This window comes from Phoxinus phoxinus, assembly GCF_949152265.1.
Source record: "Phoxinus phoxinus genome assembly, chromosome: 15".
Taxonomy (NCBI): domain Eukaryota; kingdom Metazoa; phylum Chordata; class Actinopteri; order Cypriniformes; family Leuciscidae; genus Phoxinus; species Phoxinus phoxinus.
In genome coordinates this window covers 15,976,880-15,990,893 of record NC_136890.1, presented here as the reverse complement: position 1 = coordinate 15,990,893, position 14,014 = coordinate 15,976,880, and the positions used below count along the sequence as shown (strand labels likewise).

Here is a 14,014-nt window from a genome sequence, read left to right as displayed (position 1 = left end):
ATAAACTCTACACATAACTATAAGCTTTATAGTTTACTTTATAAACTCTTGGTTGGCCGTTTTTAACAACTACGTGTTCTGTGTGTGTGTTGTGTTCTGAACTGGTAAAGGTTTGAAAAGCTAGTATCTCTGAAACACAGGTTTCTCCATCCATTAATCCATGCATCCATCCATCTATCTATCCATTCATCCTCATGGATATTCGTTTATTATTGAAATTGGGTCTTCTATCTCCTCATCCCAGTTGTCACTCAGCAGGATGGATGTTGCCATTCACTTATACCTGCACGCACGCACGCACTCACTCACTCACACACTCACTCACTCACTCACTCACTCACTCACTCACTCACTCACTCACTCACTCACTCACTCACTCACCCACTCACTCACTCACTCACTCACACACTCACTCACTCACTCACTCACTCACTCACTCACTCACTCACTCACTCACTCACTCACTCACTCACTCACTCACTCACTCACACACAGCTTATGTCAGCCTCTCTCTTGAGACTGATACACCCATTACATATCTGTAGACCACACACACACATATATATACCTACACAATCCAACATACTGGCCCACTATACACCTATCTCCCTAAAGACCAATTACATCGTTTAGCCTTTTTAGAATAAATATATGAATAACCAGACCAAATTGCTTTATTTTATATTATTTTAAAATAAATGTTTGGTTTCTTTTCAATGTTTATTTTTTATTTTTACATTGCTTGTTTAAATCTAAATGGGTTTGGAGGCTTTTATAGACAGATGTGAGCATGTTTTTTATATTGAGTGTGTGCATTTTTCATGACTATGTATGTGCATTAGAACTGTGTGTGCGTTTGTTTTTCTTTTAGTATTTGTATTTATAGTGACTTTTAGACTTGTGCATCTCGCTGGTGGCATTGCAACATTGTGCTATAGCAAATGGTTGCTATTTATAGATCAACAATGATACATACAGGTGCCCACTGGCTCAGAGAAAGTGGCACTATTACCCACACGGACACTTGCACACGTACACATGCATGCACACACAGATTGTGTGTTATGCCGCATCCAGGCTCCCTGAAGAGAGGTGTTTGCATTAGGCCACATTTACTCTTAACAGCAAATTGAATCCATCTATCCATCTAACAGTATTTATTTTCTTTCCTCCCTCAGGAGACTGAGATCAGCAGGAAAAGAAAGGAGTGTGAAGTCCTTGAGGAGGAGGTGAAGAAAAAGAGCCAGTCATGTCAAACTCTGGTGAGAGCCTTTACAAGTTCACGTCTTATGAGAGTGTCTCGCATGCTGGGTGTCATATCAAGACTCTTCTGAGATATTTACTGTTAGTCTTCCACCATACGGCTCTTTTTCTAGTTGTGATTCATAAGGGGCCGTAATGGGGATACACTATTTTAGAGGCCTACAGGAACCCACAACAAATTAACGATTAAAACATTATATATATACTGTGGCCATGAGCACAATTATGTGCTAACGATAGTAATATACTGTAGGTGGATTATCACACAGTGATTTGTGGCGACAGAGTAATTGCTCGTCATTTTCAATGAGAATTAGACATTTTCTGTTAGTGATATGATGAATTTTTGAAAGTATTATGCTTCTTGGTTGCAGGTTTGTTGTTAGGTCCAATGTACAGCTGCAGGAAAAAGTGTGTGAAACATTTATGAAATGTATTCCCACTTTATGCAGAATTTCTAAATGGTATAGCTGGACTCTGAAAGGTGTTTTGAATTATGAGAGTTATGTGACATGGTCTTTTATATAAAAAATAAAAAAAACTCATCATCACACTTCAACATCTTATTTAAAGGTGCAGTATGTGATTTTTAGTGGCATCTAGTGGTGAGGTTACGAATTGCAACCAACAGAAGTTACGGTGGCAGACAGGAGATGTCGTCTGAGACAGCCAGTTAAGCAATGAGGTTTCTTTACAAAGATAAATTAAGAAATGATAAAACGATAATGTTATTGCGAATATTATTGTTACTTGTTCATCGTTGTGTCAGTGTTTTATTCGCTGACTTTAGTTTGCGTCATTGCACGAAGAACAACATAGTGACGAACCACGTTTGTCCGTTTAGGGCCACTGTAGAAACATGTCGGCGCAATTCATTGTAAGGGGACCCGCGGTGTATGTAGAAAGAAATGGCTCATTCTAAGGTAATAAAAACATAACGGTTCATTAAGCAAGGTCTTTATACACCTCTGAAAACATAGTTATGAATGTTAGATTGCATTTCTGTCAACAGATCCTTCTTAAATATTACACAATGCACCTTTAAAGGTGAAGTTGTGACATTTATGCTCCAGTATATAATATTTAAATGGTAAATAATCAATATAATATAATATATAAATATAATAAATAACACAATAACCAGACCAGATAGATTTATGTGTGTATTTTTAAATGATATTTATTTATTTAGAGATGCTTGGTCAACATGTTGGTTTTCTTGATGGTTTGTGATTTTATTTTATTTTTATAGATGCTAGAATGGCTCCTTTAACTCTGACCAGAGCACATGTAATGTTATGATGCATTGCTCAATTTCAAAACGTTTGGTAGGCAGTGTAGGATTGTATAAGGGATCAAACCGCTAACCTTGTGGGAAGTGGCCCACTTCTGCCAACCCACCCATGAGAACTGTGTGCTTTAGTATCATATTTAGATTGGATTTTGATTGGCATGATACATTTTGTTCCAGGGGGACAGTTTTTTGGACAACACAGGTGCTGATGAAGGTATTTGCCTGTTTGAAGCACGTGGATTTTGGAAATGCTGTTAGTTTCACACACGCACGCACACACACACACATCAGTGCATACTCATCACTCTCAAGGGCGTTTTCTCTCTTTTCCCCGCTCTCTCTCAGTCTTTCTCACTGTTCCCAAATACCAGACATGGAGAGCTGACTCCAAGGTCCACTGTCAGGGGAAACAAAGCGAGCAGAAGGACAAAAAAAGCAAGCACAAGAGAGGGGAAAAGAGAGAGAGAGGAAGATGACTGAGAGCGAGAGAGATAAAGAGTGCGTGTGTATGTACAGAGACTAATCGTCCCTGACTGCCAGGGAAGCTCTTTTAAAGAGCCTCTCTCTTCTTCTGTATTCCTCTCACCTCAGCGTTCGGGAAAGACGTTTCATCCATTACACATGAGAGAGGCTTTGCCGGGGCTTTTTAGAGCTGAGGAAGACCTTTTAAATGGGTCATGCGGCATGCCCTAGGTTTCACATTTGATTCCTGGTTTTTGGTCTATTATGGAATTAATTGAATATGAGCTCTTGTATCTTGTGCTGCGAACTCAAGGGACGAGTGCATCACTGTTTAAATATGAATACTTCAGGTACGCATGTTGGATAGATTCTCACATTAAAATATTGATCCTAACTGTTTCCAGTAATTATATTTCTATTTTATTATATTATATTTATTTAGCATTATTTAGCATGTATCATACGCTTTGAGTGGGGAAAAGTCTGATAATTTGCACTTTGGGTAACTGTAAATGTATTTTTATTTTTTATTGTTAAATACAGTTTTTTTTTTTTTTTTTACATTTTAAAATGTCATTTATTCCTGTGATGGCAAAGCTGAAGTTTCAGCATCATTACTCCAGTCTTCAGTGTCACATGATCCTTCAGAAATTATTATAATATGCTGATTTGGTGATTTAAAAAAATGTATTATTATTATCATGTTGAAAATGTGCTGCTTCATATTTTTGAAAAACCATGATACATGTGGAAACCATGATAAATTTTTTTCAGGATTATTTGATGATAACAAAGTTCAGACCTGCATTTATTTAAAAATAGAGATCTTTTGTAACATTATAAGTGTCTTTACTGTTACTTTTGATCGATTTGATGAATCTTTACTGAATAAAAGTATTAATTTCTTCTACAAAAAAATCACTTACCCCAAAATTTTGCATGGTGCTGTAATATATATATATATATTCTAAAAGTACTAAATGCTTTCTCTCATGGCTTGGGGTAGTTTGTAATGATTATAATTTACTCTATTTGAAAACAAAATAAGCCCATTAAAGCTAGGCTGTCTGTTTGCCACAGGATGATCCATTTTCACAGTAACGACTGTAAAAACACTTAATCTCCTGACAGGTCTATACACACACAAACATTGGCAAAGCCCGATAGAAGTCTTTTTCCTTCTTTATTTACATTGTTTTCTGTGGATTGGCAGAGCATTCATCTAAACCTCTACAGCAGCCAGGCACCACCACTAATGAGTGAACTACACCTGAAACATCAGCGTTTTTCACTCCGTTCCAGATGGAAGATCCTGAGATGTTATGGAATACAAACAGTTCAGTGCCCCCCCTGTAAATATAAATGTATAATGTATCATAGATAAATAAATAAAAACACTAAAAAGAAACAGTTATTTTAAAAAAAAATCATAAAAGGTGAGAATTCTGGCAATGTCAAATTTACTGTTTCACTGAAAATTATAAGGGTAACATTTTACAATAAGGTTTCATTTGTTTACAGTTATTATTTATAACAGTATTGTTTACTGTTTATTGATATTGATATTAGTCAATGTTAATTTCAACATTTAGAAACATTTTTAAAATCAAAAGTTTTTACCATTAACTTGATGCACTGTGAACTAACATAAACAAACAATAAACAATTATGTTTTTACTAAATACCATTAAAATATAATGAAATTATAAATATAATGCTATTACTACTGTTAATATACTGCTGTTACTAATGTTAACAAATGGAACCTTATTTAAAGTGTTACTGTTATAATTCACTTCTAAATACTGTACATATAATGGTATTTTACTGTAAAATTAGATCAAATACCCCATTAGATCTATAAATGTTTTCAGTGTATATAGCAAGGTTAAGCTATAAAGCAACCAATTAACAGGTTTTCAATGTACCATTTTTACTTGAATAACATTTAATAAAACTGATATCAAGAAACTTTTTAAGCCAATATCAAGGACTGAGTTGCTGTAAAAGTCCTTCAGTCGCAGCGTGTGAAACGCGCCTGTAAGCTGCAAGCTTTTAAACACTAAAAGGATAATATTACAGGACGTTTAACTAAAGTTTTACAAGTGGAAGTCTCTAAAATGCTATCCGAGTGCATATTTTTTTTCTCCTGTGACCTCTTTGCGTAAATGCAATCATTCCTATAATGTTCCCAGTGTACAACTTCACTAGCACACTGTGTTAAAAGATAGAGCGGTGAGCTGCAAGGGCCAGACTCAATTACCTAAAAGCAGTGTGTGCCAGCCTTTAGACAATCTACGAGGTGCCCTGGGTTGTTTGAGTAGTGTGTGTGTGTGTGTGTTGTGTGAGTATACATATACTTTCATGTTTTTGTGTGTCCTTTAGTGGCAGAGCGGGCCGCTTGCCCCATCGGCTACAGCGGTTGCTTTTGTTAATGGGGGAAAAAAAAGGAATTAATGGGAAAAATACAAAAAGAGAGATGCTGTCCTTACATGATGGGAAAAGCAATTTGAGTAAAAAAAACACTTCAGAACCCAATTTCACGCTTTTGCCATTTCCCTCGACCGCCATTTTGCTCTCCTGTCTCCTAACCGTTGTTGTTTTGTATGGGAACAGCAGCCTGTAATGTAAAGCTGTGTCGGTGTTGCATTGCTTCTTGAAAGGTGGGATGTTGGGACAGTCTCCCTTTGGGTGCCATCTGCCTCTCTTCTTAATCACTCATCACATTTACATCTGATAGTTCCAGCCAGTCCACATGCACGCATATGCAGCCTCATGCACGTGTGGTTTCATGCACATCCAGGAATCATTTCCATGCTGTTGTTTTTGGATGCTTCTGTAACACATTTCAACTGGGTGATATTTCCAATACTGACATTTTAATGTGCTTTTTATTGGGCCATTAAGTTTCTCAAAGACCTTGTCATACTTTTTGCAATCCTTGTCTTGTGAGTCAGAACTATGAGAGCTTTAAGACGGATGTTTCAAGTCTCTGATTTTTACTTCAGTAGCAAAATCAGCATAAGGTTTTTAAATGTTTTTTTTTTTGTGTGAAGTCTCTTATGCTAATTAGGGTTGGATTTATTTGAACAAATATACAGTAAAACTCTGATATATTTTTTCAAGGTTCTTTGATGAATAGAAAGTTTAAAAAACAGCATTTATTTGAAATATGAATCTTCTGTCACATTATAAATGTCTTTAGTGTAACTTTTGATCAATGTAATGCATCCTTGCTAAATAAAAGTGCTCAGTTGTTTAAAAAAGCTGACCCCAAACTTTCGAATCTTACTAACCTCAAACTGTAGAGAACTGTAAAAAAAGAATAAACTCTCCAACTAAAAAAAATTATAGTGACTGGTCACATCTACATTTTTCAATTGGCCCAAATTAAATTCTGCAAATTTAATTATATATAATATATATATTAGTGCTGGGCAAAGATTAATCGCGATTAATCGCATCCAAAATAAAAGTTTGTGTTTACATAATATATGTGTGTGTAGAATTATTTTGTATATATACTGTAAATACACAGACATGCATGAATATATTAAAAATTCTGTATATTTATATATAATGTATGTATAAATATATATACAGTGTATATGCAAATATTTATTAAATATATACATACATATGTGTGTATTTATATATATATACAAAATAATTATACACAGTATACACACATATATTATGTAAACACAAACTTTTTTTTGGATTTGATTAATCGCGATTAATCTTTGCCCAGCACTATATATATATAATATATGTGTGTGTGTATGTATATTTATACACACACTTACACATATATAATATATATATATATATATATATATATATATATATATATATACACACACACATATATTATATAAGCAAAAACTTTTATGTTAGATGTAATTAATCGCGATTATTCGATTCGACTGCACTTATTATTTATATATATTGAATATGACCAAAAATAAAGAGAGAGATAGCTCGGCCCTACTTTCAGCATTGTGTGTGAGTGGAGAGCACATGCTTTCTTGGAGCCAAAAATGCCAGTAGTTAATTTGGACTAATTTTGGAGTAGGACCATCACCTAAAGCGTTTAGATCAGAGATTATTCATGTGAGAATCAAGCACTGAAATGCTTTTGGCAAATATTCAATAAGCATATGCATTTTGTATATGTTTAGTATTTGCCTCCTAATTGTGTCAACAATATCATCATTAATTCATGTCACAATTCAGTTTTTGTGTAAATATATGGACAGGACAGTGCCTCTGGTGTAACTTGTAGTGTGTAGATGTGCGTTACTGAAGTGGCTGGCGTGACTTTGCCAACGGGACTTGCTCTGGCTTGTTCAATTCTAAGGTCATGCTTCTGTTGAGTGGTCATCGCGGAGCAGATGTGACTGTGACTCAAACCATAGATTTAGCCAAAACCACTCAAAAACATTTAGCAGCAGCATAGCAACGCTCCGGCAACCACTTTAATGATATGTGATAACTTTTGCATGGGAAAGCACCACTCACGTTTTCTTCCGAAAATGAAAATTCCTTTTACCCTTTATGACCTTAGTCTTTACTGACTAGCTCATATAATCTCAGTATTACCATATCCCAGGCTCATTGTAGCATGAATCCTGGTGTCAATGGGAATATAGTAGCTATCTCTTGAACAGAGCGGTTGCAAAGAGAGAGGAGTGTCATCAAATTGTGTCGTCTCAAAGGTCAATGCCGCTTATTTCCTGGAAGGGCTCGACATACATTACCCTCGCTCCGACGGGACATCTTCCACATCCAACAATAAAATGAAAGCTTTTTCAGTGTGGAACACCATGGTTTGATTAGTGTGCGTTTATATATATATATATATATATAATATATATATTATTTGAAATGTCTCATAAAATACTGTCTCTAAAACCTATATCCTAACCCTAAGCATTACAGGTTGTTAGTCATAACTTGATATTCTATTTTATTTGTAGATATACCCAACTGTATATATTCCTTTAAAAAATATATATATATATATATTTAAGCAATAAAAATCAGTAGAGGCAGGCAAAAATATAATTATTACATTATGAAATAGTTTAAAATATAAATATGCATATGGTGTACACAGTTCATACTGTGTAGACTGTTGTTTGGTAGTTTTTATTTTTAATATACTAAAAACATTTTCTGATACAGAGAACGAAAGATTCCAGAAACGCGCGTGTGTGTGTGTGTGTGTGTGTGTGTGTGTGTGTGTGTGTGTGTGTGTGTGTGTGTGTGTGTGTGTGTGTGTGTGTGTGTGTGTGTGTGTGTGTGTGTGTGTGTGTGTGTGTCTGTGTGTGTGTGTGTGTGTGTGTGTGTGTGTGTGTGTGTGTGTGTGTGTGTGTGTGTGTGTTTGTTTGTAATTAGTGATGTGCCTCACTTCTAATACATTATTAGCAGGCTCTTCCAGCAGAATGAATAGGATGTTTTCGTAATGACCTCCCTCGTGGCATCCCTCCCATTTTTCCGTTTGTTTTTTTATTTTTTTTATTTGCAGCTCATGCAAATTATGCTGCTGCAGAATCAGCACTGAGTCTCCTGGGCTGCTTCATGCAATTTGTTAGTGTTACACATTCGATGTGAATCAAGTTTATATGTGTCTAATCTGTAATCATTAGCTCTCTTGCTCTCTCTCCTGTACACTGGGTGACTCCATTTTTTCTCAAGGCTTAGTCTATCATCCGTTCAGAGTTTTTTCTGGATCGATGTTCAGAGCGTGGGCTGCCAATGCAATCATGTGCAGCTCAGGAGAGATTGGAAGTGACTGCAGCGAATTGACGCTAGTTGAAATGACAATGACCCTTTCGATGGGAGTGAATGGAGAGAAATGGATGTGATCTTATTTTTGTCTGTGTATGTATGTATGTATGTGTGTATGAAGGAAAGTGTCACTAACATATATTTTTATCTTTCTTTTTTTCCCCTTTTAATTACATTGTTACTTTCAGAGTTTTATTGGAGAAGAAGATTAACAGTCTGTTAATAGAAAGAAAAAAATCAGTAACAGTTTACAATAAGGTTTAATTTATTAACATTAGTCTACATGAACTGACAATGAACAATATTTCTACAGCATTTATTAATCTTATCTAATTTAATCTCAACATGTACTAATGAATTTTCTTATTATCAGAAGTTGTATATGTTAACATTATGTAATGCACTGTGAACTGACATGAATATGAATATTTTTATTAAGTAACATTAACAAAGGTTAATAAATTGTAGCATAGCTCAAGGGAAATAAAAGTGTTTTAATTATAACTCGTTATAGTTATAAATATTTGGGTATTACAATCAATTAACCTGTTCCTCCAGCGAACACTCAATATTAATTGTCTGTCAATTCTCAGAAAATATTTTTTCGTGGCCACAAAAAAATAACTCTTTCTTACTGGGTAAAGTGCCACTCAAGGGCATGTAGCTGTGATTGCATCGTTAAAAGGGACTTTGCTTTGCAAGCAGTGACCACAGAAACAACACTCATGTAAATGTGCGCAAAAGTTTATTTAACTAATCACGAACGCGTAACTAGTCTAAACAAACACATACACACAATCATGCATACATGGGTAAAAGTTAATGAAAGAAATGAAAAAGGAACCCGGGAAATGAAGCTATGGAAACGTAAAATTCAGTTAACAAAATCATCAGTTTCTTAATTTTAAGGCAAGAGACGACAGGCAAACACTGTTTTTTTTCACTGGTCAATAGTGAGATTTTGGGCTTTTTGTCTTGTGCTAAAAAAAAGTCCAAAATTTAGGTCTTTATTTTACTACACTTTGTCTGTTTGCGTGTGTTGATTTCACCTAAATTCATCAAAAGTTGGCGTTCTAAATCATCCCGCTGCTCCGCGATCGCTGTCTGCACCCTGTCATCACATACACCGTTAGAAAGCTCTCTCTCTCTCCTTTACAATGCTGTCGGATCCAAATATGGTCATTTCCTGTTTATCAGCAACCAATCATGAAAGTGAAATGGGCGATTTAACTCGAAATGCGCAATCTCATTGCCTGATGCCAATTTCTGACAACGTGATTCGTTCAGAATCGTCACGTGACGCGCTCTGACATTTCATACTATTTGTATTTATAAGTGATTCTTTCTTATATGACATGTTTAAAGTTTGTTGTCCTACCTTGACAGTTTCGACTGCTGACTCTGCAGTCATCTTCAGAAGCGTCACATGATGTTGCTGTGACGTCTACTATGGGTGTGATATATTTAGTTTTTGTCATTCCACCTGTGTGATGACCTGTTGATGTGTTGTTTTGCTGTTGATGGATGAAGCAATAATGAGTTTTGGATTTTAAACAGTGTGATACATAGATTTTATTTGGACCTAAAGCATATTTTGTATGTAGCCTAATTCATGGCTTTCAATAGAAATAAGTGGAATTTTGCCATAAAAATCTTTAAAGGCCTTTTTCTCACACTCCGAGGGACGATTTTCCACTTCTGTAGCACCTACATAGGCCTACACCAAACTCGTATTCCTAACTATATTGTGAAGGTTTGTCCAGAGGGATTTGTTGATATATCATTCTTGGCCTGATTTATATGACATTGTATGCCTAAAAATAGGGCGGAAATCAATTTGTTAAGGCTATTGGCAGTATTTTCTGATTTACAGGGTAACAAAAGGAGATGTTCATAATCCCCTCTGGTAATGTCTTTTCATTGAATATATCAACAAAATGCGAAAATAATTGTGAACCTTGTTTTTTTTCAATGGTCAGATTTGTCACTTCAAAATATATGCAAATTAGTGCATATTTAATTAGATATAGCCTGATTAGCATATTTAAACAAAATGACAGAAAACTTGCAATACATTTTTCTCCTATTCATGCGAGTAATCAACTGGTAAAGTTTCATGGTGATATCTGTAAGTTAACATTTTTACCCTATTCAACTGTAGTGTCTCGCCTTAAAGCACCTTGGCAACAAGGTGTCTACAGCTTAGACTAAACATATGTTTAGTTAAATGTACGATACTTACACAATGCCTTAGCCGTTGAACAATTAAACAATTAGTTGTTTGAAGCGTTATGGATATACAGTCTGAGAAGAAAGTCTCGATTGTTTAGTTTGATGGTGGTGAAGTTTCAATCAGGTTATTTTTTACGTTGAATGAAGAAATGACAAACTTCAGCGGCGTTAGTCTGAATTGGTAACTTTGAGGCCCCTCCGGCTGCACGGCTGCGCACTGGGGCAAAGGTCCCCAAAGGATGTCTCCAGCCTTTTCTACACAAACAGCAACTTGAAGAAAAAGATGGGTGGGGGGTCATTGGCCCTGGAGATGTTCTGACATGCTCTGACATTTTGTGCTTATTTCTGTTACTTGTAACATTTTCATGGCTAAAGTCTGATTACACTGTATTCAGCACAAACTCTGCTACAATAATATATGAGCAGCATGTATGTAAAAGTTTGTAGTTTTGAGAAAATTATGTTTATGCGTGGTTTGTAAAAAAAAAAAAAAAAAGTCACTAAAAATAAGGCCATAAAACCCATACTGACTGTGTTCACAAGACTTTTGATTTTGAAATTGTATCGCATAGTCTAGAGTTTTTGCTTCAAAACGACGTGAAAATCATCCTGCCCACTCATTCACAACACATTGATTTAAAAATTTGTAAGACATGTTTTTTGTAAGAAAGCTGTATGCGAGAAAGCGTGAATAATCATGAATATTGATGTATTTTACACCTGGGAAGACAAAGACCCTCCCCTAATGGCCATATCAGGTGGGGCTGTGAGGGAACTATAAACAAAGATTAAGATTAAAAAAGAATGGCTTTTTGATTGTTTGGATTTATTTACAACACAACATACTAGTCCTAAGATATAAAAGACAAAAAGGAACATTATTGAGTACACTGATCTAAACAGAGAGACGTGAACAGTCATACACCTTTATGCTCATTTCCAAGGTGTTTGCTTCATTTTACCATGTTCATGTACAGAGTCTTGTGTGAATGTTTAAGTCAGTGTCATCTGGTCCCTGTATATATATATTTTTTTTTAAATCAGCACACACTAACGTCGCGGATAGTTCCTATTGCACTGGGTTAGACCCTACTCTGAAGTAGGAGCTAAATTAGTATCTCCAAGAGGAGTTCCTAGATCGTTCCTCCTGCGGTGCGAACACACCAATAACCGGGATCTTCCGCCAATAGTTCTAGGAACTACGAAAAGGTTCCTCCAGTGCGAAAGCCCCTATAGTGAGACCATAGAGTGAGATGGGAGAGATTGCGCAAACCTCCTCAGATCGTAATCATTGCATAATTTTTTGGGAAATTATTAGAAATGCTCAAAAATGTGATGTTAATGTGATATTTTATCAATATTTGATGTGTAAGCCTTTGGACTTAAAAGCCTTAATAGAGTTGTTTTGTGCATTCCTGTGAAAGTAAATAAATGGAAGCAGGTGCAACTGAATAGGTATGTGTTCTCTTTTTATGTGAACTGATAAACACCGGTTTGAATCAGCATGATTGGTGTGCTTTGACACAAATTAATATATATTGTAAAACATTGGTCAAATATCGATGCTTGAATCTTAAAGGTGCAATATGTAAGAATTTTTTAATAATATATCCAAAAATCACTTGCACAGTGTGATATATTTCCTGCACTTGTGTACTTACAATATCCCCAAAGTTCCCAGAGATTTTGAATTTCAGAGAAATTACAATTTTAAATAATGGGCCGTCCCGGAAAACCTGTTCACTTGTCGCCTGTCACTGACATAATATCCGCATTATCCCTGGTTTCCGCTCGTACTGCCATAGTAACCATGGCGACAGACGTAGTGCATTACATCTAGTTGCACGCTGTTGTTGTTTCGTTCAAACATTATGGACCATGGCAAGCAGACTTTGGGAAAAAAAGAGAACTAAAACAAGGATCAATATCAGCGTGGCGTTTTCGAGATGCCGAGAACTCCACGTCCGTGACAAACTTCGACTTGACAGAGCTTCACGAGTCACGTGAAACCCTGCTTCGCGTAACTTTTCGGTCACCTTCTTGTAAATCTCACTATCTCGGTACTTTCTGCCGTCAATAAAAGACATTATATTCTTGGTTTTCACCACACTAATAAAGAAATTGGTCTCCTCCTCGCTCCAAAAGTGTGGTGCTGTGCTGCGTCTCGCCATGTTAACCTCGACTTGTTTACTTCCACTATACTGCACGCGGGGTTTTTTTATGCGCCGTCTCTACTCAAAAGACCAAGATTCCTTGCGAATAGAACATGCGCAGAACACACATTTTGATGGGGATATGCCGAAACGCGCTAACAAGACCAAATATTCGGGTTAGAAAAGGGGTAGCCCAGTTATAATATACCGGTTTTTAAAAACCGGGAAATGAGCATATCCAGGGTTTTGCCGGTGTTTACATGGCCGTGCGCGACCGGGTTATTGCTAATATTCCGGTTTTGAACGGGTTATTGGCTGCATGTAAACGTAGTCAATGTTATAGTTCAACATGATGAAATGTTAGAATATGATCTGTATGTTATTCTAATGTTGATCTAGCTTTACTGCTGGTCTCATATAGCCAACAAATTAACACATAGAATAAGATTATAACTTTCAACACACTCAAATGCAGTTTAGTGTGATAGTGTAGACCAAGTGAAACAGCGCTGCGTTACCTCACAAGTTTAATTCGCCTTTGGCTAAGCCACGCCCTAGAATGTAGATTGACCAATCACAGCGCAGCCAAGAACGAGCTCCCACAGCGGTCCGACACTTTTTCACGGCGCTCCATTGACTTCAACGCAGGCGGCTCATATTTTTGGTCTCGGCAGGCTATTACGTCGTCGTTTTATTAAAAATATGGTTAAACGTTGTGCCTGGGGCATTTGTAACACAGATACGCGTTTCCCAGAGAGGTTGGAGGGGGGTGTCCGTTTTTTCCCCTTCCCAAAACCGAAGTTAAATACTGACAAGT

At 36.2% G+C, this 14,014-nt stretch overlaps 1 protein-coding gene across 1 annotated transcript in view; it reads left to right on the top strand.

Moving 5' to 3' along the window:
- The window catches only part of rimbp2b (RIMS binding protein 2b), a 163,146-nt gene that overhangs the window by 78,116 nt on the left and 71,016 nt on the right, over positions 1-14,014 (top strand). Inside the window, exon 5 of the mRNA XM_079637845.1 lies at positions 1,179-1,262. Coding sequence (XP_079493971.1) covers positions 1,179-1,262 — 84 coding nt within the window. The remainder of the gene's footprint in view (positions 1-1,178; positions 1,263-14,014) is intronic.